This window comes from Papio anubis, chromosome 17 (assembly GCF_008728515.1).
Source record: "Papio anubis isolate 15944 chromosome 17, Panubis1.0, whole genome shotgun sequence".
Lineage (NCBI taxonomy): Eukaryota > Metazoa > Chordata > Mammalia > Primates > Cercopithecidae > Papio > Papio anubis.
This window is the reverse complement of record NC_044992.1, coordinates 3843337-3866905: the sequence shown is the minus strand read 5'-3', so window position 1 is coordinate 3866905 and position 23569 is coordinate 3843337. Positions and strand designations below refer to the sequence as shown.

Sequence of the window (23569 nt, the reverse complement as noted above, 5' to 3'; positions counted from 1 at the left end):
GTCATACATTAACTCTATGTAATTTTGGTCTATTAAACCCTAATAAAAAAGAATAAAAGATAAAAGTTTATAAAGATACTGACTGACCAAGTGGGAAGAGAAAGAATACGACTGTTAGCTCAACAAAGCATAACAAATCTGAGTCCACAAGGAAAGGATTATATTTACTTCTTGGTGAAGTAAAGCAGTTTGCTTCTAGCAAAATGATCTGTGTATGACCTCTCTGTAGCACTTGACCAACAGCAGCTGACACGATGAGAGGTTTCAGTGGATTGGAATGGCTGTTTGGAAGCTAGAGTTTGTTGCATGCTTTCTCAAGCAAAGATCTTACAGTTCCTTGGCATAAGAACTCAGGGTATGAGTCATTCAGCTCTCCTGGAATGTGTCCTGGATAGTGTCAAGCCATTCCAAACAGCAGAAAGCATCCTCCTTTATTCCTTTTCACTCTGGTTGGGAAAGCTATCCCCTGATGCACCACCTGGAAAGCTTGCACTCTGCGGTGGAAAGGGCATCGTTTCCCAAACTGTGTACGCCGGGGGAGCTATGTGGTATTTAAATCTTTAAGAGAAGCACAGCAATATTCAACATCTGTTGGCTACTGTGTGAACTACTAGGTCAAGGCTGTTCAGTTTCTGTATGAAATCATACTGTGTTCCTTCGATGACATCCGTGGGAAGTTTAGAATATGCTCACAAAAAAGAGTAAAAAAGAATATGCTCACAAATTCTTTGCTGTTTCTCCCTTCAAAGGTGGATTCCAATTCTCCTCTTCAGTATAGGCTGATTCACCTCTAGTGAACGGAGTGTGGTAGAAGCGACAGCATGTCACTTGAGAGATGGCTTCATCAAAGGCATGGTGGCTTGCTCCTTGCTCTCTCTTTTGGATTGCTCACTTTGGGGGACATTAGCGGCCATGTCGTGAGGACACTCAAACAGCCTTGTGGCCTCCTGCCAGCAGCTGAGTCCCATGGCCAAAGATTCTCTTAGAGCTTAATATAATCTGTTTTATCTGTGGTTATATTCTTTACTTAATCCTGATACTGCTTTTGGTTTTTTCTCACCAATCTTTGGTTAAGTTTGTGTTTGTGTTGGCTTATTGCAGATTTGGTTTAGGTTCATTGTTCTTTTAATTTTTACTTATATTTAGTCAATTCAATAATTTCTTTTTATCTGTATTAAATCTTTCTTTGAAATTCCTTTGAATTATTTTTTCTTTTTGAGTTGAACTATCTTTTATGTCATTTTCTTTTTTTTTTTTTTTTTTTGAGACGTAGCCTCACTCTGTCGCCCGGGCTGGAGTGCAATGGTGTGATCTCGGCTCACTGCAACCTCCGCCTCCTGGGCTCAAGCGATTCTCCTGCTTCAGCCTCCTGAGTAGCTGGAATTACAGGCACGTGCCACCACCCCCAGCTAATTTTTGTATTTTTAGTAGAGGTGGGGTTTTGCCATGTTGGCCAGGCTGGTCTCCAACTCCTGACCTCAGGTGATCCTCCCACTTCGGCCTCCCAAAGTGCTGGGATCACAGCTGTGAACCACCGTGCCTGGCTTCATTTTCTAACAAGTTTAAGACTATGACTTTTTTTATAGTATGAATCTGGTTACATCACAAATATTTTGGTAGGTACTGTTTTCATTGTGATCAATTTCTAAATAGTCTATTGTAATAATAGCAAGTTTTCATATAGCAGTTACTATGTGGTGGTGGTGTTTTGAGTGCTTTATTACTTATCAGCTCCACACAGTTAGCAAGGATTGGAGCTGGGATTTGAACCCTAGGCAGTTTGGCTGCAGAATTCATGCCATTAACCACAGTGCTGTGCTGCCTCTCAGTTTGGTTTCTTTTTCCTCCAAATTGAGGTGTAATGGAAGTATAGTAAACTGCCCACATTAAAAGTGTGCAATTTGATAAGTTTTGACATATGAATACACCTGTGAAGCCATCACCACAATCAACATAAACATTTCCGTCCTTGCTGGGCGTGGTAGCTCACGCCTGTAATCCTAGCACTTTGGGAGGCCGAATTGGGTGGATCACCTGAGGTCAGGAGTTCGAGGCCAGCCTGGCCAACATGGTGAAACCCCATCTCTAATAAAAATACAAAAAATTAGCTGGTCATGGTGGCACATGCCTGTAATCTCAGCTACTTGGGAGGCTGAGACAGGAGATTGCTTGAACCTGGGAGGCAGAGGTTGCAGTGAGCCGAGATCATGCCATTGCACTCCCATCTGGACAACAGAGTGAGACTCTGTCTCAAGAAAAAAAAAAAAAAAAACTAACAAAAAACATTTCCATCCTTACAGCTTTCCTGATGTCTCCTTGCAATTCTTCCCTTTTGCCATCCACTTCTGCAGCTAAATGCTGATCTGCTTTCAGTCATTATAGATTAGTTTGCAGTTTCTAGGCTTTTATAGAAATGGAATCATAGAGCTTAGAGTCTCTTTTGTCTGACTTCTTTCACTTCTTTTAGTGTATAGATTTTGAGATTCACCCCACACCTTAGTATGTTTTTTTGTGTTTTAATTATTCATTCCTTGTTATTGTTGAATAGTGTTCCATTGTATGAAAATACCACACTTTTTTTTTTTTTCATTTACCTGTTGATGGACATTTGTGTTCTTTCTGGGTTTTATTAGAAAGAAAATTACCTGTGTTCAGCCAGGCGTGGTGGCTCATGCCTGTAATCCCAGCATTTTGGGAGGCTGAGGCGGGCAGATCACGAGGTCAAGAGATCGAGACCATCCTGGCTAACAGGGTGAAACCTCGTCTCTACTAAAAAATACAAAAAATTAGCCGGGTGTGGTGGCGGGCGCCTGTAGTTCCAGCTACTTGGGAGGCTAAGGCAGGAGAATGGTGTGAACAGAGATCGCACCACTGCACTCCAGCCTGGGCGACAGAGTGAGACTCCGTCTCAAAAAAAAAAAAAAAAATTACCTATGTTCAGTTGTGTAAGGCCTTTCTGTAGACACGTTTTTATATCTCTTGAGTACCTAGGAGGGACTATTGAATGTTAAGAAACTACCAAACCATTTTCCACAATGGATGTACCATTTGACATTCCTGTCAGCCGTGGACATGAGCGCTCCAGGTGCTTCACATCCTGACTAATGCTTGATGTGGGCAGGTTGTTTCGGGTTTTGTTTACCGTTTTAGCCATTCTAATGGATACAGAGTGCATGGCGGTTTTATTTTGCATTCCCCTGATAACGAATAATGCTGAGCCTTGTTTGTGTGTTATTGACAATTTGTATATTTTCTTATAAAGTATTCACATCTTTGGCCTTTTCAAAATGTAGCATTGTATTGAGTTTTGAGTATTGAGTATTAACAAACAGTTCTGTATATAATTTAGATACAAGTCATTTGTCTGAAAGCAAGCATCCTTAACTTTGTTCTCGATCTCAGGGAGATACAATGAGACCTTCTATCATTTTGTATAGATCAGTTGTAGGTTTTTCTTGGATACGCTTTATTGACTTGCGTATTCCTGGTTTTCTAGATAAGTTACCTGAATTGGTTTTTGAGTTTTGCCACTTTCTTTGACATCTATAGAAATGATTATATAATTTTTGATGAATTACAAATGTTAAACTAAGATTGCATTCCTGGGGTAAAGCCTATTTGGTCATTATATATTACCCTTTTTTATGTATGTTGTTGAATCCTATTTGCCAATAGTTTGTTAAAAAATTTGCAACAGTAATCATGAGGGATATTGGTATGTAATTTTTTTTTAATGTCTATCAGATTTTACTGTTAGGGTTATATAGGCCTTATATGATCCTTCATTGTCTGTTTTCTGAAAATGTTTTCTAAGATTGATGTTATTGTTTATTTCTTGAATATTTGATAGAATTCACCATTGAAGTAATCTAAGTCCAGAATTTGCTTTCTGGGAAGCTTTTTGAACACAAATTTTTTAAATATATAATCTATTTAGGCTGGGTGCGGTGGCTCACGCCTGTAATCCCAGCTCTCAGGGAGGCAGAGGCGGGAGGATAGCTTGAGCCCAGGAGTTCGAGACCTGCCTGGGTAATATAGCGAGACCCTGTTCTCCACAAAAAGGAAAAAACAAAAAAAGACAAAAAAAAAAAAATCTATTTAGATATAGGACTATTCAGATTTGTTTCTTCTGAGTCAGGTTTGGGAAGTTTTGTTTTTCAAAAATATGTCTATTTCATTTAAGTTGTTGAATTTGTTAGTATGAATTTGCAGTTTTCTCCTTTTAATGTCTGTAGCAGTAACTCCTTTTTCATTCTTGGGTATTGGTGATTTATGTTCTCACTCTTTTTTTCTTGATCAGTCTAATTAGAAGTTTAGCATTTTTATTACCTTCTCAAAGAATGAGCTTTTGGCTTTGTTAATTTTCCCTATTGGTTGTTTTCTATTTTATTGATTTCTTTTTTTTTTTTTTTTTGAGACGCAGTCTCACTGTGTCGCCCAGGCTGGAGTGCAGTGGCGCGATCTCAGCTCACTGCAACCTCTGCCTTCTGGGTTCAAGCAACTCTCTAGCCTCAGCCTCCTGAGTAGCTGGGATTGCAGGCCTGTGCCACCACGCCTAGCTATATTTTATTGATTTCTACCCTTTTTTTCTTTCTTTGGATTACTTTGCTCTCCCATTCTCCTTTTTTCTCCCTAGTTTCTCAAAGTTGTGGAACCTGAGATAATTTATTTTAGATCTTCTTTTCTTTTTTTTTTTTTTTTTGAGACGGAGTCTTGCTCTGTCACCCAGGCTGGAGTGCAGTGGCCGGATCTCAGCTCACTGCAAGCTCTGCCTCCCGGGTTCACACCATTCTCCTGCCTCAGCCTCCCGAGCAGCTGGGACTACAGGTGCCCACCACCTCGTCCGGCTAGTTTTTTTGTATGTTTTAGTAGAGACGGGGTTTCACCGGGTTAGCCAGGATGGTCTCGATCTCCTGACCTCGTGATTCGCCCGCCTCAGCCTCCCAAAGTGCTGGGATTACAGGCTTGAGCCACCGCGCCCGGCCCTTGATCTTCTTTTCTAATACAAGTACTTAAAGCTTTGAATTTCCTTCTAAGCACTTCTCTAGCTGTATCCTGTGAATTTTATAGTAGCTGGGACTATAAGTGCATGCCACCACGCTCGGCTAATGTAAAAAAAATTTTTTTTGTAGAGACAGGGTCTCACTGTGTTGCCCTGGCTGGTCTCGAACTCTTAGCCTCAAATCATCTTCCCACCTCGGCCTCCCAAAGCCCTGGATTCACGGGCAGTATCCACTCTGCATAGCCTAGTTCTATCAGTTCCTTAAAGGAGAGCGTTAACATCTCCTATAATTTTAGAATTGTCTAGTTCTCCTTTTAATTTTTGTCAGTTTTTCTGCATATATTTTTTAGCCTCTATTATGTACATTTACATTTATAATTATGACTTCCTAATGAATTATTGCTTTTATCATTTTAAAATAATTTTTGCCAAGTGCAGTGGCTCACGGCTGTAGTCCCACACTTTGGGAGGCTGAGGCAAGCGGATCCCTTGAGCCTAGGAGTTTGAGACCAGCCTGGGCAACATGGCAAAACCCCATCTCTTCCAAAAACGCAAAAAAATTAGCCAGGTGTGGTGGCACGCACCCGTGGTTCCAGTTACTTAGAAGGCTGAGGCAGAGGATCACCTGAGCCTGCAAGGCAGAGGCTGCAGTGAACTGAGATCATCCCACTGCACTCCAGCTTGGGTGACAGGACAGAGTGAGACCCTGTCTCAGAAAAAAAATATATGGACACACACACACACACACACACCCCACACACACCCCCCAAAGCCGTAGAAGAGGAACAAAACAGGGAAACTCATCCAGTGCAGTTGCTGCTTCAAGTTTCGCCTCCCTCTCAGTTCACCTGCTTTTGTTGACTTTTCCAAATCTTTAGGTGGTTGTTGTACTCTGTCCAGAGTTTTTAGCTATAGTCAGTTAAAATGGGATGGGTTGTTCCACTGCCATAACAGAACTAGAACCTCTGTCCTTTTATTTCATTTTGACCCGGAGATGATTTAGAAATATGGTTTGAGGTTTAATTTTATTTCCAGGAGGTTATATTTAAGGATACATCCTTAAACTGACTAAAGATGCTATTTATTGATACAAATGATATAGTCTACCAAGATTTTTTAATTTTATGAAACAAAACCTTTTTTAAAAATATAAAACAAATCCTTTAATTTTTCAAGTGTTTTAAAAAACAATTTTATACTTAAGCCAGCCTTGAAGATAAGTACAAATTTTACCAGTTTACTTAAAAAAAAAAAAAAAGACAACTCAAGCACCCACTGTGTGCATAGCACTATTCTAGGTGCAATAAAAGGGAATCTTAACCTTAGAAATATGAGTCCACTTTCTGGAATTGTATTATCTCCTTTTCCAGAGAGTAAAAATAAATAAAATCACCTTAGTTTACTACAGATCCGCCCCATACCACTTCTGGTTCACAGAAAAGCTAGTTTCTGCCAAATTAAAGATGCAATGAACTCAGTTCCTGCTTTCCCAAAAATACAAAAGCAGAATTCCTTTTCACTAAAAAAGTAAACAGTTTTCCATGCAAGGGCAGTTTGTTTCTAGTAAGTATTTAAAAAAATTTTTTTTCCTCTAGCTTTTCTTTACGTTTTCTTCCTCTCATATTGCCTTTTCTTGTATAAGGCAAACCAGGTATCTTTTTTATGCTGTTTTTCCTTTCCTAAGAAAAGTATTGCATCTTGAAGACAAGCCATTTCAAGAGTAGTGATAAAAAATAACATTAAAAAAACTTTAAAGGTGAGTCACTTACATCACCTTGATAAAGTAAAAAAAAAAAAAAAAAAGCAGTTGGCACTAAGATAGTTAATTCCAAATATCTGTGTCTGAACAATTTTAAAAACTGTTCATTTTGTAACAGTGTACCCCTAGTCCAAGGTAACTGTGTTTTAAAAAATTTTGGCCAAAAAATTCACAAAAACCCTTCCACTTCAACCTAATAAAAGTGATATCTAGAAAATATGCCACATTATTAAGTCTGTCTTAAAAAGTTCAGATTCTACAGCATTCCTAGGGCACAGTGTTCTGGAAGACAAATGTACTTCTGTTGGCTTGTGTTAGACACGAAGCAGCCATGACAGGCTTCAAGTGAGCCCCGACAGGCACCTTCCTCCTGATGCTGTGGGTGCAAGAGAGGAGTCAGACGTTGGCACCCCGGGCTGCATGAAACTCTGTGAGACACTGTACCAGCTGCTGAAACTTGGGCCTCTCCCCCGGATCTAAGGCCCAGCAACAGGCCATCACAGCAAATGGTTCATCAGGACAGTTGATTGGCTGGGTTATTCGGTAACCATCTTTCAGGTATGCGGCCATCTCGAAGGGGTCAGTGTCCACGTAGGCCATCTGGCCCAGAGTCATGAGTTCCCACAGCATCACTCCAAAGGCCCACACATCACTAGTGCTAGACAACTCATTATTAACCAGACTTTCAAGAGCCATCCAACGAACTGGCCTGTTTTCATTGTCCCCCAAACAGTGATAGTCCATGGAGAACCAGTCTCTGGAGAGGGCATTGTCTGTGATCTTAACTTGAAGTGTGTCATCAGTGACACAGTTCCTAGCAGCCCGGTCTTTGTGGATAACTTCCCTTCTGGCCAGGTAGCTCATTCCACAGGCAATCTGAATAGCCATGGGTACCAGGTCTTGTTGAGAAATTGCCTGTGGCTTATTGGCCTCTACTAACTTGCACTGCCGTAAAAACAAGTTAAGATTCCCCCAATTTATGTAAGGCAATATCACCATGGGCTTTTCTCCTTCTCCTATACACACGAGTAATAGGAAGAAGATTCCTGTGATGAAGACCTCGCAGCTTATCACTTTCAGCGAGCATCGTTACCTGAATTTCAGAAGCTTGATCTTTAACTGTTGTGAGAAATGCTTGTTTTTCTTTATTTGGATCTTTTCCATCTATTAAAATCCCGTGGAAAATATGCCCAAAAGTACCTTCTTGGAGTACATCTTTTAGAGCTATCCTCTCCCTGGATATTGCTATATCCTTCACCTTGGCTTTGGCCTCCAAAAGAGTGACACTTCTGAAGTCGTTCTTCTCTGTCCGCAAGGTAGGATAACCTGAGGAGCTGGTGATAGGAGTCGCATTGTTGGGTGTGTCAGCCCTCAGATACTGGGTCGTCTGGGTGGATGGCTGAGACAGCCCTTGGGAACTACTGCTGGCATTAATGCTGTCATCCAGTTCAACCCTTTTCATACTGTGAAGGTGCAAAACAGCTAATATTATTGCTACGAGAAATATTACTGCACAACAAACCCGTACTGTAATATAAAACACACACGTAGAAGTGGCTGTAACTGCATGTACAGGACCATTTTTGGTGCACGTTTTCCTTGGTTTAAAATTTAAGATGGTAAAATTCTTTGAAGAATTTAGTCAAGTTGAGTTGCATTAGTATCATAACCTCAGAATCTACTTTGCCAGTATACAGGAAAGCTCTACCCAAAACACTGATAAAATGCGTGGAACTTCCCCGCGAACGGAAGTGTTGACCTGGGGCATGTCCATTGCCAACACATTGTCCGCTTGGAATCCCAGCTTCTGTTCAGCCTTGGACTTCGCATGCCAGGTGAAGTGCAGGACATTTGTCTCACTGGGTACTAACAGATTAAAGGATAGAGCGTAGTGACTAATAAGGTCATTTCTCACATAATAAAGTTCTGCATCAAGACCGATCAGCCGGCGCACCTCGTCCTCACTCAGGTCGAGGCTCATGCTGGGCCCCCGCGGCCGTCAACTGCAGCTCCGGGGACGGTGGGGCCTCCGGGAGGGAGGCGGCCCCAGCCCGGCCAGGCGGCCGCGCCGCCCCGCCGCCCACCCCTGGCCCCGAGCCGCTCACAGCCCCGAGCCGGGGGCGGCTGCCCAACACATCAAGCCGCTGGCCCGTGGCAGCCAGTAGCGGCTTCAGACCTCCAGAGCGCGCCGCCGCCGCCTCGGTGGCATCGTCCGGAGTAGGGGAAGCAAAAACTTATGTGAAGTAGATTAAGAAAAAAAATAGGGCTGGGTATGGTGGCTCACCCCTGTAATCCCAGCACTTTGGGAGGCCACAGTGGGCCGATCACGTAAGGTGAGGAGTTTGAGACCAGCCTGGCTAACATGGCAAAACCTCATCTCTACAAACATACAAAAATTAGCTGGGTGTGGTGACACACTCCTGTAGTCTCAGCTACTTGGGAGTCTGAGGGAGGAGAATCGCTTCAATTGGGACGTGGAGGTTGCAGTGAGCCGAGAATGCGCCACTGCACTCCAGCCTGGGTAACAGAGTGAGACTCTGACCCAAACAAAAAGAAAAGAAAAAAACAATTGGAAACTCAGAGAATTTAATTAAACCAGAGTCATAATAGGAGATTCCAAACACCTTTCTCAGCTTTTCACAGATTAAAAATAGAGGATTAAAAAAACAAAGTCAGCCAGGTGCTGTGGCTTATGCCTGTAATCCCAGCACTTTGGGAGGCCAAGGCAGGAGGATTGCTTAAGGCCAAGAGTTCAAGACCAGCCTGGGCAACATGACGAAACTCTGTCTCTACTAAAAATGCAAAAATTAGCCAGGCACAGTGGTATGTGTCTATAGTCCCATTTACTCGGCAGGCTCAGGTGGGAGAATCGATTGAGCCTGGGAGGTCGAGGCTGTAGTGAGCCATGATTGCACCATTGTGCTCCAGCCTGGGCACCAGTGGCTCTGTCCCTAAATAAATAAAGTAAAAAGCAAAGTCAGTTTACTCGGTATGTTTCATTTAAAGGTTAATTGCATAGAGATCGGTTTATTCCCACCCATTTCAGATGTCTTTGCATTTATTTAAAATTCAAACCAAAACAAAAAACTAGGCCACAGGAAAAATCCTAAGGTCTCCAAAGTATATTTACATGCATCCTGGGCTGCAGTGAAACAAAGTCAGAAGTCTGAGTGTTATTTTACCTTTCATCCTGTAAGTCAGAGATTTTTCTGGCTTGTGTGCCAGGCCTTCTAAGGGGATGATTACCTCCATCACACAGGACTCGGGGCCAACTGCTTTCTCTTCTGAGTCTACTCCTTTTAGAGAGAGCTCCTGTTTTATGCAGTCATCTGACTTTTACAGCCACTTGCTTAAGTAGATTGGAAGCAGACAGGCTGGATGATTTACCCAAAAGTGCACAGTTGCAGCACACACCGTCCTTCCTGTTCATTGTTCTCTGCCTACCCTTATACTACTGGCTGCTTCGTCTGAGTCACAGAGTGAATTTATCCTCAATATATGTTGTAGATGAGGGGAAGAGTCACGGCAGGAGTGGGAAAGCTCGTAAATCACTTGAACCTCATTTTGTGTGAAATATCAAGCCCTCCCAGGAAATCCCTACTGAAAGTAGTTAAAAACTTTTTTTTTAAATAATCTAGGTTTTGGTTTATTATTTGTACAGGTCAAGTTTAACCAGGCAAATTTTCAAATAGTATTGAAGAAACTGCTGCGGCAGGGAAGGTGTTTGAGGGCGGTGGTACTGGGGATTCTCTCAGCAGTTAGGAACGAGCCATCTTCAAGATCAGGCCGTGTGAGAGCAGTAGGATGTGTTTTGGCATTTTTCGTTGCTCTGGACAAATCACATGGCCTACATTTTTTTTTTTCATTAAGATGATTACTGAGGTATTGAACCCAATTTACAAAGCCTGCTTAGAAATTCAGCCTACTTCCAAGATCTGCGATGGAGACCTTAGACAGCTTAGCCGAAGTACCTCCTAAGTTAATTGTTTAAATAAATCTAATTAGCTTTCTGTCTGATGTTAAAATGTTTTCTCTTTTAAAACATTTTAAAAGTGCTATTACTGGCCGGGCATGGTGGCTCATGCCTGTAATCCTAGCACTTGGGGAGGCCGAGGCAGGTGGATCCCCTGAGGTCAGGAGTTCAAAACCAGTCTGGCTAACATGGTGAAACTGCATCTCAACTAAAAATACAAAAAAATTAGCTGGGCATGGTGGCCGGCGCATGTAATCCCAGCTGCGTCAGTAGTCTGAGGCAGGAGAATCTCTTGAACCCAGGAGGCAGAGGTTGCAGTGAGACCAGGTCGTGCCATTGCACTCCAGCCTGGGCGACAAGAGCGAAACTCTGTCTCGAAAGAAAAAAAAAAGTGCTATTACTACATTATTCAGTGAGAGAAAAAAGAAAAACCTTAACATAGTGACTACAATATTATCATTTTAGTGTATTTCACTTTTTCTTTTTTCTTTTTTTTACTTTTAATATCTGGTTGTTTTAGGAGATGATGGTGAATTAACCTGGTTGCAGGTAAGTCGAGGTCTTCAGGTCCACTCACTTGACATTGCCCCCTTCAAACTCCTCCTCCGCACTCTAGTTGGAAAGGAGATTAATCAGAGCTAATGAGCCATTTCCTAATTATGAAGTTAATAAGGCGTTCCTGGTCCATGTTGCACCTTTCCTAGGTAATCAAGAATCGAGTACGGTTTCTGAAACCTTAGTGAGCCTCAGAATCACGTGGAGGACTTGTTAGGACACATGCTGGGCCCCATCTCTGGTTTCTCATTCAGCAGGTCTGGGGTAGGACTGAGAATCAGATTTCTAATCAGTTCTCAGATGAGGCTGAGTCTCCTAGCCCAGGACCACACCGTGAGAATTACTTGTGTTGACCATAATTTTAAGTATTCCTCTGACTGTCACTCTTCTTCTGACTAATCAAGAGTTAACTCTGGTTGAAATAATAGTTTAGATATTTTATACTGTGATTCTCATCCCAAGCATTTCCCCAAGTTGCTGTACAGTCTTTATTTTAACTTAAAAAGATTGCACAAGTAATGCGTGTTCCTTAAATAAAAATAAAGCTAAAAGTAAAATTAAGCTAAAAGAAAAATTAGTTATAAATTCCACCTGCATTGGCATTTTAGTATATATCCTTCCAATCTCTTGTGAGACAGACACAGAAAAATGTGTCTGCCTCCCCATGTATGTAGTGTGTGTAGGTATTTTATATATATATGTATGAATGCATATACACACAAGTATATCTAACAAAAAGCAAGACCCGGTTTCTTTTCTTTCTCTTTTCTTTTTCTCTCTCTTTTTTTTTTTTGACAGGGTCTTGCTCTGTCACCCATGCTGAAGTGCAGTGGTGCAATCACGGCTCGGTACTGCCTCATCCTCCCAGGCTCAGTTTCTCTTCCCACATCAGCCCCCTGAGCAGCTGGAACTGCAGACACATGCCACCACTAATGGCATGTGCCTAACTAATTTTTATATTTTTCGGTTTTATTTTGTTTAATTTTTTCTTCTGTAGTTTTTGGGGAACAGGTGGTGTTTGGTTACATGGCTAAGTTCTTTAGTGGTGATTTCTGAGATTTTGATATAATTTTTGTATTTTTTGTAAAGACAGGGTTTCACCATGTTGCCCGCACTGGTGTTGAATTCCTGGGCTCCAGCCCCGTCCGCCCACCTTGGCCTCCCAAAGCATTGAGATTACAGGCAGGAGCCACTGCACCCAGCCAATGAGATCTTATACAAGTATTTTTAGCTTACTTTTCAAAAAGCCTATGTAGTAAATATCTTATGTTGAATATATATCAATCTAGTTTTAATTGCATTTTTTCAGTGTGTATGTATATCATAATTTATTTAATTAGTTCTCCATTGTTGGACTCTTAAGATTTTTGTTCTAGTTTTTCCATTAATAATACTGTCCTGAGCATCTTAGTACATTTTTCTGTATTTGTCCAGTTATTTTCTTCAGATAATATCTACATATGTAGTTGCTGTATGAAAGGTTATGTTCTTTAAAACATCTTTGCTAGTCTGTGAGATAAAAAGAATACTCTGGTTTCAGTTCGTATTTGGTTATCGATAAGGTTTATTGGCCGTTATTTATTTATCTTTGTGAATTACCTATTTGTATCCATTGCCCATTTTTCCACTGGGTGTCTATCTTTGTATTTTTATTTGTAAGGTCTAACTCAGGCTGGGTGAAGCGGCTCACGCCTATAATCCTAACGCTTTAGGAGGCTGAGGCAGGTGGATTGTTTGAGCCCAGGATTTCAAGACCAGCCTGAGCAACTTGGCGAAACCCTGTCTCTACAAAAAATCCAAAAATTAACCTGGCATGCTAGCATGCACCTGTGGTCCCAGCTACTCAGGAGGCTGAGGTGGAAGGATCACTTGAGCCCAGGGAGTGGTCCCAGCTACTCAGGAGGCTGAGGTGGAAGGATCACTTGAGCCCAGGGAGTTCAAGGCCTCAGTGAGGCGTGATTGTGTCACTGCATGCCAGCCTGGGTGACATAGTGAGACCCTGTCTCAAAAGAAAAAAAAAGATTAAATCTTTGTCATATGTTTCAAATATTTTCCCCAATTTACTCCATGTATCTTTCATAGGTTCATTTCCCCACTCACTGCCCACTGCAAAACTTTAGAGTCAGATGCTGCCCAGACTGCTGAGTCACCATTTTATTTATTTATTTATTTATTTATTTATTTATTTATTTATTTTGAGACAGAGTCTCCCTCTGTCACCCAGGCTGGAGTGCAGTGGCTCGATCTCTGCTCACTGCAACCTCTGCCTCCCAGGTTCAGGCAGTTCTCCTGCCTCAGCCTCCTGAGTAACTGGGATTATAGGTGTGTACCACCACGCCCGGCTAATTTTTTGTATGTTTTTAGTAGAGACGGGGTTTCAGCATGTTGGTCAGGCTGGTCCGCAACTCTTGACCTCAGGTGATCCACCCACCTCGGCCTCCTAAAGTGCTGGGATTGTAGGCGTGAGCCACTGCACCCAGCCGAGTCACCGTTTTTAATGGCTGTGTAATATTCCTTTAAGTTGGGTGTACTGTCATTTACTTTATTAGCCTCAAATTTTAGGGATCCCTCGAGAAAGTCTAAGCATGTCATTCCATGCTTTTTCAGTTGTTCTCTCTACTTTTTTTCTTTAACCAGATGCTAACCCTGAGGTGACGATGACAATGCTTCGCTGGATCTATACAGATGAGTTGGAGTTCAGAGAGGATGATGTGTTCCTGACTGAATTGATGAAACTAGCAAATCGGTTTCAGCTACAGCTCCTCAGGGAGAGGCAAGTCACAGCAGATATATTCAAGCACCTCAGATGGTGGTGGCTGAGCTTTAATTATGCTGAGCTCTGGGAAAACAGCTGCTTCTGCTAATGTAAATAACTTCGCAAGGTGTTCCTTTAAAGGCGATGGTGGGGAGAGAATTTGTTACCTCCCTTGCTTTGTGTTATCTTGTAGCTAAATCTTGCTAAAGCTTTCGCTCTTCTCTTTTCTTTCACTGGTCTGTTACCTGAAATTACATAATTGTGTAAACTGAAAAATTAAATATGAAATAATATAATCCATTGTCCAAACTTTCAGCTTTCCTTCCCTTTCTGTTTCCCTTGACATTTTACCCTATTTTCTGATACATCAAGTTGAATGAAATCCTTAGTCATAGTCTCTTTGTTGGAAACAATGAGTGCCTAAATGAATATGTGAAAATATTGTCCAAATAAGTGTCATAGCGAGTGTTCCAGAGATCTCACTTCATTTAAGTGACTGCATTTTAGGTTGTCAAGGAGATAGCATGCTGTGTTTTTATATTGCATTTTCTCTGTTGCTCTCCCAAGTTGGCATTTTAGAACAACAGAAAACAAAACGTTCACTAAATAATGTCAGACAAGATGTCCAGGAGCGTCTGTCTATTGGAGCTGTGGCTCTTGGTAATCAGCCTGGTGATGGAGTATCTTTTTTTTTTTTTTTTTTTTTTTTTTTTGAGATAGAGTCTGGCTCTTGTCGCCCAGGCTGGAGTACATGGAGTACAGTGGCGCGGTCTCGGCTCACTGCAAGCTCCGCCTCCTGGGTTCACCCATTCTCCTGTCCCAGCCTCCCGAGTAGCTGGGACTACAGGTGCCCGCCACAACGCCCGGCTAATTTTTTTTTTTGTATTTTCAGTAGAGACGGGGTTTCACCGTGTTAGCCAGGATGGTCTGGATCTCCTGGCCTGATCCTCAGCCTCGCCTCAGCTCTCCCAAAGTGCTGGGATTACAGGCTGAGCCACCGCTACCCGCCAATGGAGTAGCCTTTTTTTTTTTTTTGAGACGGAGTCTCTGTCGCCCAGGCTGGGAGTGCACAGTGGCGGACCTCAGCTCACTGCAGTGCCCTCGGGCCTCCCAGGTTCACGCCCATTCTCCTGCCTCAGCCTCCCGGTGGCTGGACTACAGGCGCTTCCCACCTCGGCCTCGCTAGTTTTTGTATTTTTTTAGTAGAGACGGGGTTTCACCGTGTTAGCCAGGATGGTCTCGATCTCCTGACCTCGTGATCCACCCGCCTCGGCCTCCCAAAGTGCTGGGATTACAGGCTTGAGCCACCGCGCCCGGCCGATGGAGTGTCTTTTTACAGCATTTAGTGATCTTTTGTGTTCCCTTGGGTGCGTAAAGGAATGGCTTTTCTCGTGGGTGAGCGAAGGGATGGTTTCAGTCATCAGGAGGCACTCCACCTGTGGCTGTGTTTTCCCCAGAGAGACTCTGCTGCCTAGAGCTGGGTGCTGTTTTCATCATGGGCTGGTGTTTTCCCGGGAGGGCTCACTGTTCCCCACATGAAATCAGTGGACAGCTTACTCTTGTCTATTACTGATGTGGGTTTGAGTGCATTTTCATATCTAAATCCTATAATTAAAAAACAAAAGCAGGTCCACAGTCTATAGGCGCATAGAGCATGAGGTTATGAGCGGAGCTGATTTGTTGCTGAGGCCATTCAGTTAACTCTTTCATTTGTTTGTTAATTTGTTTGGGTGAGGAGTCCTGGTGAGAGTGAAATGAGACGGATTTTAATTAGATTGAGTATGATTTATGTCTTTATGTTTTTTCCAGACTTCCTGAACTTTCTCCTGTTGACCTTGTCAAACTTGCTTATGTAAATTAAATTGCTTTGATAAAATGTCCTGGGGTTGGAGTAGTTTAGATAATTGTAATCTGTGTCATGGATTCTTTAATTAAACTGTTTGTTGTTTATTGACTGAGTAGGCTTCATAACTGTCAACATTACCAGATGCTTAATTTTGTATTGTTGGATGTGAGTATTGAGTTATTATCTGTCATGGCTTTCTTAAGAGCTGGAGTGGAAGACACCAGGAGTGGAGTCAAGTGTTAGCTTTTAAAGGGTCACAGAGTGCCCCCTGCTGTCCCTGGAAGGAATTACATGCTTGAGATAGTGAATGAAAGGGTGCTGGTGACGGGTGACGGGTGACAGGTGCGGCTCGTCGTGAAGCACGCGTTGCTCTTTTTGTAATGTGGAGATCTCGGTGGTTTTGGAATGCTGGCACTAATTTGATGAAAGAGTTTATAGTAAGAATTAATCAGGAAAATACTTCTTTTTCTTTCTTTTTTTTTTTTTTAACCATAGAGGGCACACTGAAGAAAATACTCTTAATTTTTTGTTTGTTTTGTTTTGTTTTTTAGGCAGAGTCTCACTGTCACCTAGGCTGGAGTGCAGTGGTGCAGTCTCGGCTCGTTGCAACTTCCGCCTCCAGGTTCAAGCGGTTCTCCTGCCTCAGCCTCCCAAGTAGCTGGGATTACAGGCATGTGCCACCACACCCAGCTAATTTTGTGTTTTTATTGGAGACAAGGTGTCACCATATTGGCCAGTTGAACTCCTGACCTCAAGTGATCCTTCTGCCTCGGCCTCCCAAAGTGCTGGGATTACAGGCGTGAGCCACTGCACCAGGCTGTTTTAATTGTTTGTTTTTTGAGGCAGTTTCGCTCTTGTCGCCCAGGCTGGAGTGCAGTGGCACAATCTCGGCTCACTGCAACGTCCACCTCCCGATTCAAGCAGTTATCCTGCCTCAGCCTCCTGAGTAGCTGGGGTTACAGGCATCTGCCACCACACCCGGCTAATTTTTATATTTTTAGTAGAGATGAGGTTTTGCCGTGTTGGCCAGGCTGGCCTCAAACTCCTGACCTCAGGTGATCTGCCCACCTCAGCCTCCCAAAGTGCTGGGATTACAGGCATGAGCCACCGTGCCCAGCTAATTTTTTTAAAGAGAGAATTAATGTATACTAAAAAAATGAGTTAATTTTTTTCTGCTTACAAAAGTATAATACATGTTCAGTGTATGATATTTGGAAAATACAAAATGATATAAAGAAAAACGTCATTTGTAACTAAATCATTGTTCTTCTTCTGTCATTTTTCTTTTCAATAATTTTTCTTTTTCCCACATCCACTCAAGAGTGATATGAAAACTAGACAGGAGTTTGTGGAACGTTTAAATATATGCTTGATTGTGTACTTTAAAAGTTGCCAACATGGTGAAACCCTGTCTCTACTAAAAATACAAAAACATTAGCCAGGCATTGTGGCGGGCACCTGTAATCCCAGCTACTCAGGAGGCTGAGGCAGGAGAATCGCTTGAACCCAGGAGGCGGAGGTTGTGGTGAGCCTGGACCGCGCCACTGCACTCCAGCCTGGGCTACAAGAGTGCAACTCCATCTCAAAAAAAAAAAGTTTTTTTTTTTTTTTTTTTTTTCTATGTCTGTATCCTTTCTGTACTCTAAAGTTAGAAATGATAATTAAAAAATTCCCTTCAGGTGAAAGTTTGTCTGTCTTGCTGTTTTCAAAGAGAATATAGGAAGCAAGAATCTAAATTTCTAAATAAGATGACATGTTCTTTGGTTGCGTAAATCATGTCAGTTACTATTTATAATCTATCCAAATGGCAAATGGCACTCTGGAGATCCTAGAATTGGTGACAGTGAAATGTCTGCCAGCTTTAATAAAAGATCTGCCTTCATGAAACATATCTGAGTCCCTTGGCGCAATGTCATTTGACAGTTAAAAAGGAGGAGCATGGAATTTTCAGGTTCTCAGCATTTGTCTGTAAAAGTGCTTTGTAAAGTGCTTTACAAATGTGCGTCATTTACTCCCTGAGATCTTCCTGTGTATTAGGCTGCCTGGTGTTAGGATGTTAGGAAGGCTGATTGATGTTAGTTGTAAAAATGGTAAAAGCTATCTGAAAAGAGATTTTTTTCTCCTGGGATGCTCTGATTTCATGGCTGAGGTTAGAGTGACTTTGTCAGGCATTGCTGTGGTGTGCTGCAGGTTTGGAGAAACCGATGGTACAGAAAACTGAGGCTTAGAAATATAATGCTGTTGGCGGGGCGCGGTGGCTCATGCCTGTAATCCCAGCACTTTGGGAGGCCGAGGCGAGTGGATCACGAGGTCAGGAGATTGAGACCATCCTGGCTAACACGGTGAAACCCTGTCTCTATTAAAAATACAAAAAATTAGCTGGGCGTGGTGGCGGGCGCCTGTAGTCCCAGCTACATGGGAGGCTGAGGCGGGAGAATGGCATGAACCCGGGAGGCGGAGCTTGTAGTGAGCCGAGATCGTGCCACTGCACAGCAGCCTGGGCGACAGAGTGAGACTCCGTCTCAAAAAAAAAAGGCAATATAATGCTGTTGTACGTAACTTACATTCTTGTTTATTATTATAACTTACTAATGTAACTTACTTAGATATTGTAACAACATGATTTTTAAAGTGCCCTGGGAGAGATGCTTCCTTACACCAAGTGAGTAATGTTAATTAAAAACAAAGCACCCAGCCTGGCCGCGGTGAAACCCTGTCCCTACTAAAAATACAAAAATTAGCCGGGTGTGGTGGTGGGCGCCTGTAATCCAAGCTACTCTGGAGGCTGAGGCAGGAGAATAGCTTGAAACCAGGAGGCAGAGATTGCAGTGAACCAAGATCACGCCACTGCACTCCAGCCTGGGCGACAGGGCAAACTTCTGCCTCAGAAAACACCAGCAACAACAACAAAAAACCCCAAAGCTTTGACAGGTCTTAGTGTAAAGCAGGTGCTTGCATTTACTGCTAAATAGAGAAATGACGCCAAGATTGTGTTCTTGCTCCTAGCCTCTCCTTCGTGAGGTTTAGAAAGGGTGTTCTGAGATGGGGCGCGGTGGCTCACGTCTGTAATCCCAGCACTTTGGGAGGCCGAAGCAGGTGGATCACAAAATCAGGAGATTGAAACCATCCTGGCTAACATAGAGAAACCCTGTCTCTACTAAAAAAAAAAAAAAATACAAAAATCAGCTGGGTGTGGCGGCACGTGCCTGTAGTCCCAGCTACTCGGGAGGCTGAGGCAGGAGAATCGCTTGAACCCGGGAGGCGGAGCTTGCAGTGAACTGAGATCACACCACTGCACTCCAGCCTGGTGACAAAGCGCAACTGCATCTCAAAAAAAAAAAAAAAAGTGTGGTCTGCATTCTGCCCAGGTCTTTCTCATGACCTTCCTTCCGCCATCACCCATTCCCATGGTCTTTTTCTACATCTGTTACCTAAAGCTCATCTGTTACGATTGGGAATTACCTGCTAGCTAGTTATGGTTAACAGTACTGAAATCCACTAATGTGGGTTATTAAAATTATGTGATTTCCTTTTGTGCTTTTTCCTTCGTAAAGGAATTTCAGGCTTTAGAGACGAGAAGGGCTAGGGGAGGGACCTCAAACTTGCGAGCATATTTACTACATGCCTCCAGCTGTGTTGAGTGTAACCAGTTCTCCTCCATCTTGGCAAACACTCAAGTATTCCTCAAACATCTGAAGTAGAGTAACATCTTTATTTTACAGAGGAGGAGAGAGGGGCACAGAGAGCTCAAGTCATTTGGCCCCTAAATTTCCATGTGTCTCTACTCAGGTCTTTTTTACCTCATTGTTTATTTTGCTCTGTCCACCACATTCTGCCTTTGTGATTAGAAAGAGTTTTGGTGGAGGCTGCTGGCAAGGAAAACAATGGTGAATGTCAGGAAATCTCGTGAACCATACTAGTCCTCTGCGGCTGCCCTTGGAGGTGAACCTGATTTGGAGGGAGCTGTGGAGGCAGGGGAGGTGAAGAACTGTGCCCTGGCCTTCTTTTCCTCATAGACCTGGTTTCATGGGAGACTCCCTGACTCCCTAAGGCTTCCAGGAATTACGGCATAGAGGAAGTGTGGTCTTTCCAATGCGGCATCTTCCAGACTACGATGTGGTCCTGCTTTTGCTACCAGAGACCTATTTGCCTGCCTTCAGCTCTCTCTTCTATGATGTAGTTGATGTTCTTTTTTTTTTTTTTTTTCAGACAAGGTCTCTGTCTGTCATCCCGGCAGGCGTACAGTGGTGTGGTCACAGCTCACTGTAGCCTTGAACTCCTGGGCTCTCACTTCCGCCTCCTGAGTAGCTGGGACAACAGGGACACGCTACCATGCCTGACTAATATCTCAATTGTTTTGGTAGAGATAGGATCTTGCTATGTTGCCCAGGCTGGTCTTAACTCGTGGCCACAAGTAATCCTCCTGCCTTGGCCTCCCAGAGTGCTGGGATTATAGATGTGAGCCTCTGCACCTGGCCATGTTTCCTTATTAATGATTCTGAAAGAGTCTTGTTTTTGTTATTACTTGGCTTTATAAGGACATCCACTGTAGCCAGTTTTTCCCTATTTTGGTGTACTGTGGTTTTGTTTTTATAGTAGAAATCTGATTTTTTTGGTGTGGGGGGTGTACTATGATTTGGCTATTTTTTCTAATTTTTTTTTTTTTTTTTTTTTTGAGACGAGTCTTGCTTTGTCACCCAGGCTTGAATGCAGTGGCACCATCTCAGCTCACTGCAACCTCTGCATCCCGGGTTCAAGCAATTCTTGTGTCTTAGCCTCCCGAGTATGTAGGACTACAGGTGCATGTCACCACGCCCAGCTAATTTGTTTTTGTATTTTTAGTAGAGACGGGGTTTCGCCATGTTGCCCAGGCTGATCTGGAACTCCTGAGCTCAGTCAATCTGCTTGCCTCGGCCTCTCAAAGTGCTAGGATTATAGGCATGAGCCACCATGCCTGGCCGATTTGGCTATTTTTTTTCTAAACATTATAGATATTTTAGGTGGGGGTTTTTTTTTGTTTTTTTTTGTTTTTTAGGGAGTCTCGCTCTATCGCCCAGGCTGGAGTGCAATGGCGCAATCTTGGCTCACTGCAATCTCCGCCTCCTGGGTTCAAGCAGTTCTCCTGTCTCCCCCTCCCAAGTAGCTGGGACTACAGGTGCCCGCCACCACACCCAGCTAATTTTTGTATTTTTAGTAGAGACAGGGTTTCACCTTGTTGGTCAGGCTGGTCTTCAACTCCTGACCTCAGGTGATCCTAGGTGGGCTTTTAAAATACAGCTATATTGAGTTACAATTCACATACCAGGCCGGGCGCGGTGGCTCAAGCCTGTAATCCCAGCACTTTGGGAGGCCGAGATGGGCAGATCATGAGGTCAGGAGATCGATGACCATCCTGGCTAACACGGTGAAACCCCGTCTCTACTAAAAAATACAAAAAACTAGCCGGGCGAGGTGGCGGGTGCCTGTAGTCCCAGCTACTCGGGAGGCTGAGGCAGGAGAATGGCATGAACCCGGGTGGCGGAGCTTGCAGTGAGCTGAGATCCGGCCACTGCACTCCGGCCTGGGTGACAGAGCAAGACTCCGTCTCAAAAAAAAAAAAAAAAAAACAATTCACATACCATACACATACATCTTATGGGAGAGCCTTCTTTTTTTTTTTTTTTTTTTTTTTTGAGACAAGAGTTTTGCTCTTGTTGCCCAGGCTGGAGTGCAATGGCGCGATCTCAGCTCACTGCAACTTCCACCTCCCAGGTTCAAGCTATTCTCCTGCCTCAGCCTCCCGAGTAACTGGGATTATAGACATGCACCACCACGCCCAGCTAATTTTGTGTTTTTAGTAGAGACGGGGTTTCTCTACGTTGGTCAGGCTGGTCTCGAACTCCTGACCTCAGGTGATCTGCCCACCTCGGCCTCCCAAAGTGCTGGGATTACAGGTGTGAACCACTGCACCCAGCAGGGAGAGCTTTTAAGGAGGTGTTAATTATTGAGGCATAGAGCCTCGTATTTGAAACTATTTCTAAGCCACACTGTTTGTATAATACAGTTGTTATAGTGGGAACTAAAGCAGTGTTCCATACAATTAAATTTTCTTTGAAGGACAGAGGTTGATCCATTTTGTGCTTGATTTGACAGTTACCTGTTTATGTGATCAGCGAGTGTCATGTGTGTACTGTTAAGGCAGTTGGAGTATTATGCTTAATAAGTTTATTTGCAGGTTATTTTGATTCTGACCAGAACTGAGCAATGAAATAATATAATGAAATTCTAGTACTTTTTAAATATGGGAGACCAACTGTAATTTATTCATAGCTACTTAGCTTACCCTTACCCCATAGTGTTATTAATAGGACGTAGCCAGCCAGTACACAGATGATCGCTTTGGTTTGTTCGTTTGTGAACATATTTGTCCAGTAATACTGCTCATCATGAATACTCTCTTCCAGGTGTGAGAAGGGCGTTATGTCTCTAGTGAATGTCAGGAACTGTATTCGCTTCTACCAGACGGCGGAGGAGCTGAATGCCAGCACGCTGATGAACTACTGTGCAGAAATTATTGCAAGTCATTGGGTGAGTGAGAGGGTGAGGTAGCTGGCAGTGGAGAGACCGTGGCTTGGGACCTAGTTCCGTGGAAAGTGACCTCTCTGGCAGCTAGTTTTCTCTTGTTACACGATTGAAGAATAAATCGTTTGATTAGATGATCTGTGAGACTCTTTTCTACTCAAATTCTGATAGTTCTGTGATTTCAGAGCAGAAGGACAAAAGATAGCTCAAGTCTGGCTGGGCGCGGTGGCTCACGCCTGCAATCCCAGCACTTTGGGAGGCCAAGGCAGGCAGACTACTTGAGGTCAGGAGTTCGAGACCAGCCTGGCCAACATAGTAAAACCCCTACCTCTACTAAAAATGCAAAAATTAGCCGGGCTCAGTGGTACGTGCCTGTAGTCCTAGCTACTCAGGAGGCTGTGGCAGGAGAATTGTATAAACCCGGGAGGCGGAGGTTGCAGTGAGCCGAGATCATGCCACTGCACTCCAGCCTGGGTGACAGAGCGAGACTCCGTCTCCCACCCCTGCAAAAAAGATAGCTCAGGTCCAGAAACAGGCTTGAAAGCATTGCCTGCCTTCACCCTCCATCTGTGGAAGCTGCTGATGAGCTGCAGGAATAGGGTGTGGCTCCGTGGCCAGCAGGCCCTACAGTTTCAGCAGCACGGTATCCGAGCTTGCCTTTGTTCTCATCAGGTGGAGAGCATCTTTAAATTTAGATTTCCCTTTCTTAGGTTGTTTCGTCATAAAGAACAGTGTTTATATTTTTTATTTATTTTTATTTTTTATTTTTGAGATGAGTTTCACTCTTGTTGCCCAGGCTGGAGTGCAATGGCACAATCTCAGCTCACTGCAACCTCCGCCTCCCAGGTTCAAGCAATTCTCCTGCCTCGGCCTCCTGAGTAGCTAAGATTACAGGCACGTGCCACCACGCCTGGCTAATTTTTGTATTTTTAGTAGAGATGGGGTTTCTCCATGTTGGTCAGGCTGGTCTCAAACTCCCAACCTCAGGTGATCCACCCACCTCGGCCTCCCGAAGTGCTGGGATTATAGGTGTGAGCCACCGCACCCAGCCAGTGGTTCACATTTTTTTGTTGTTGTTTGCAGTTTTAAAAAATTAGGGCTGGTGCTACCTTTTACAA

General features: G+C 43.3%; 1 protein-coding gene across 3 annotated transcripts in view; it reads left to right on the top strand.

Annotated features, from left to right (window-relative positions):
- The window catches only part of ANKFY1 (ankyrin repeat and FYVE domain containing 1), a 99515-nt gene that overhangs the window by 30232 nt on the left and 45714 nt on the right, over window positions 1-23569 (top strand). For 2 of the 3 annotated variants that reach the window (XR_002517935.2, XM_021928582.2), the window contains exons 4-5: window positions 13927-14062; window positions 22334-22457. Coding sequence is in view for 2 of the 3 variants with exons in the window: in XM_021928582.2 (XP_021784274.1) it covers window positions 13927-14062; window positions 22334-22457 (260 nt within the window). In the remaining variant the exon portion in view is untranslated. Of the gene's footprint in view, window positions 1-8173; window positions 8597-13926; window positions 14063-22333; window positions 22458-23569 lie in introns of those variants that run through there. The other variant, XM_021928583.2, reaches the window with a different exon arrangement.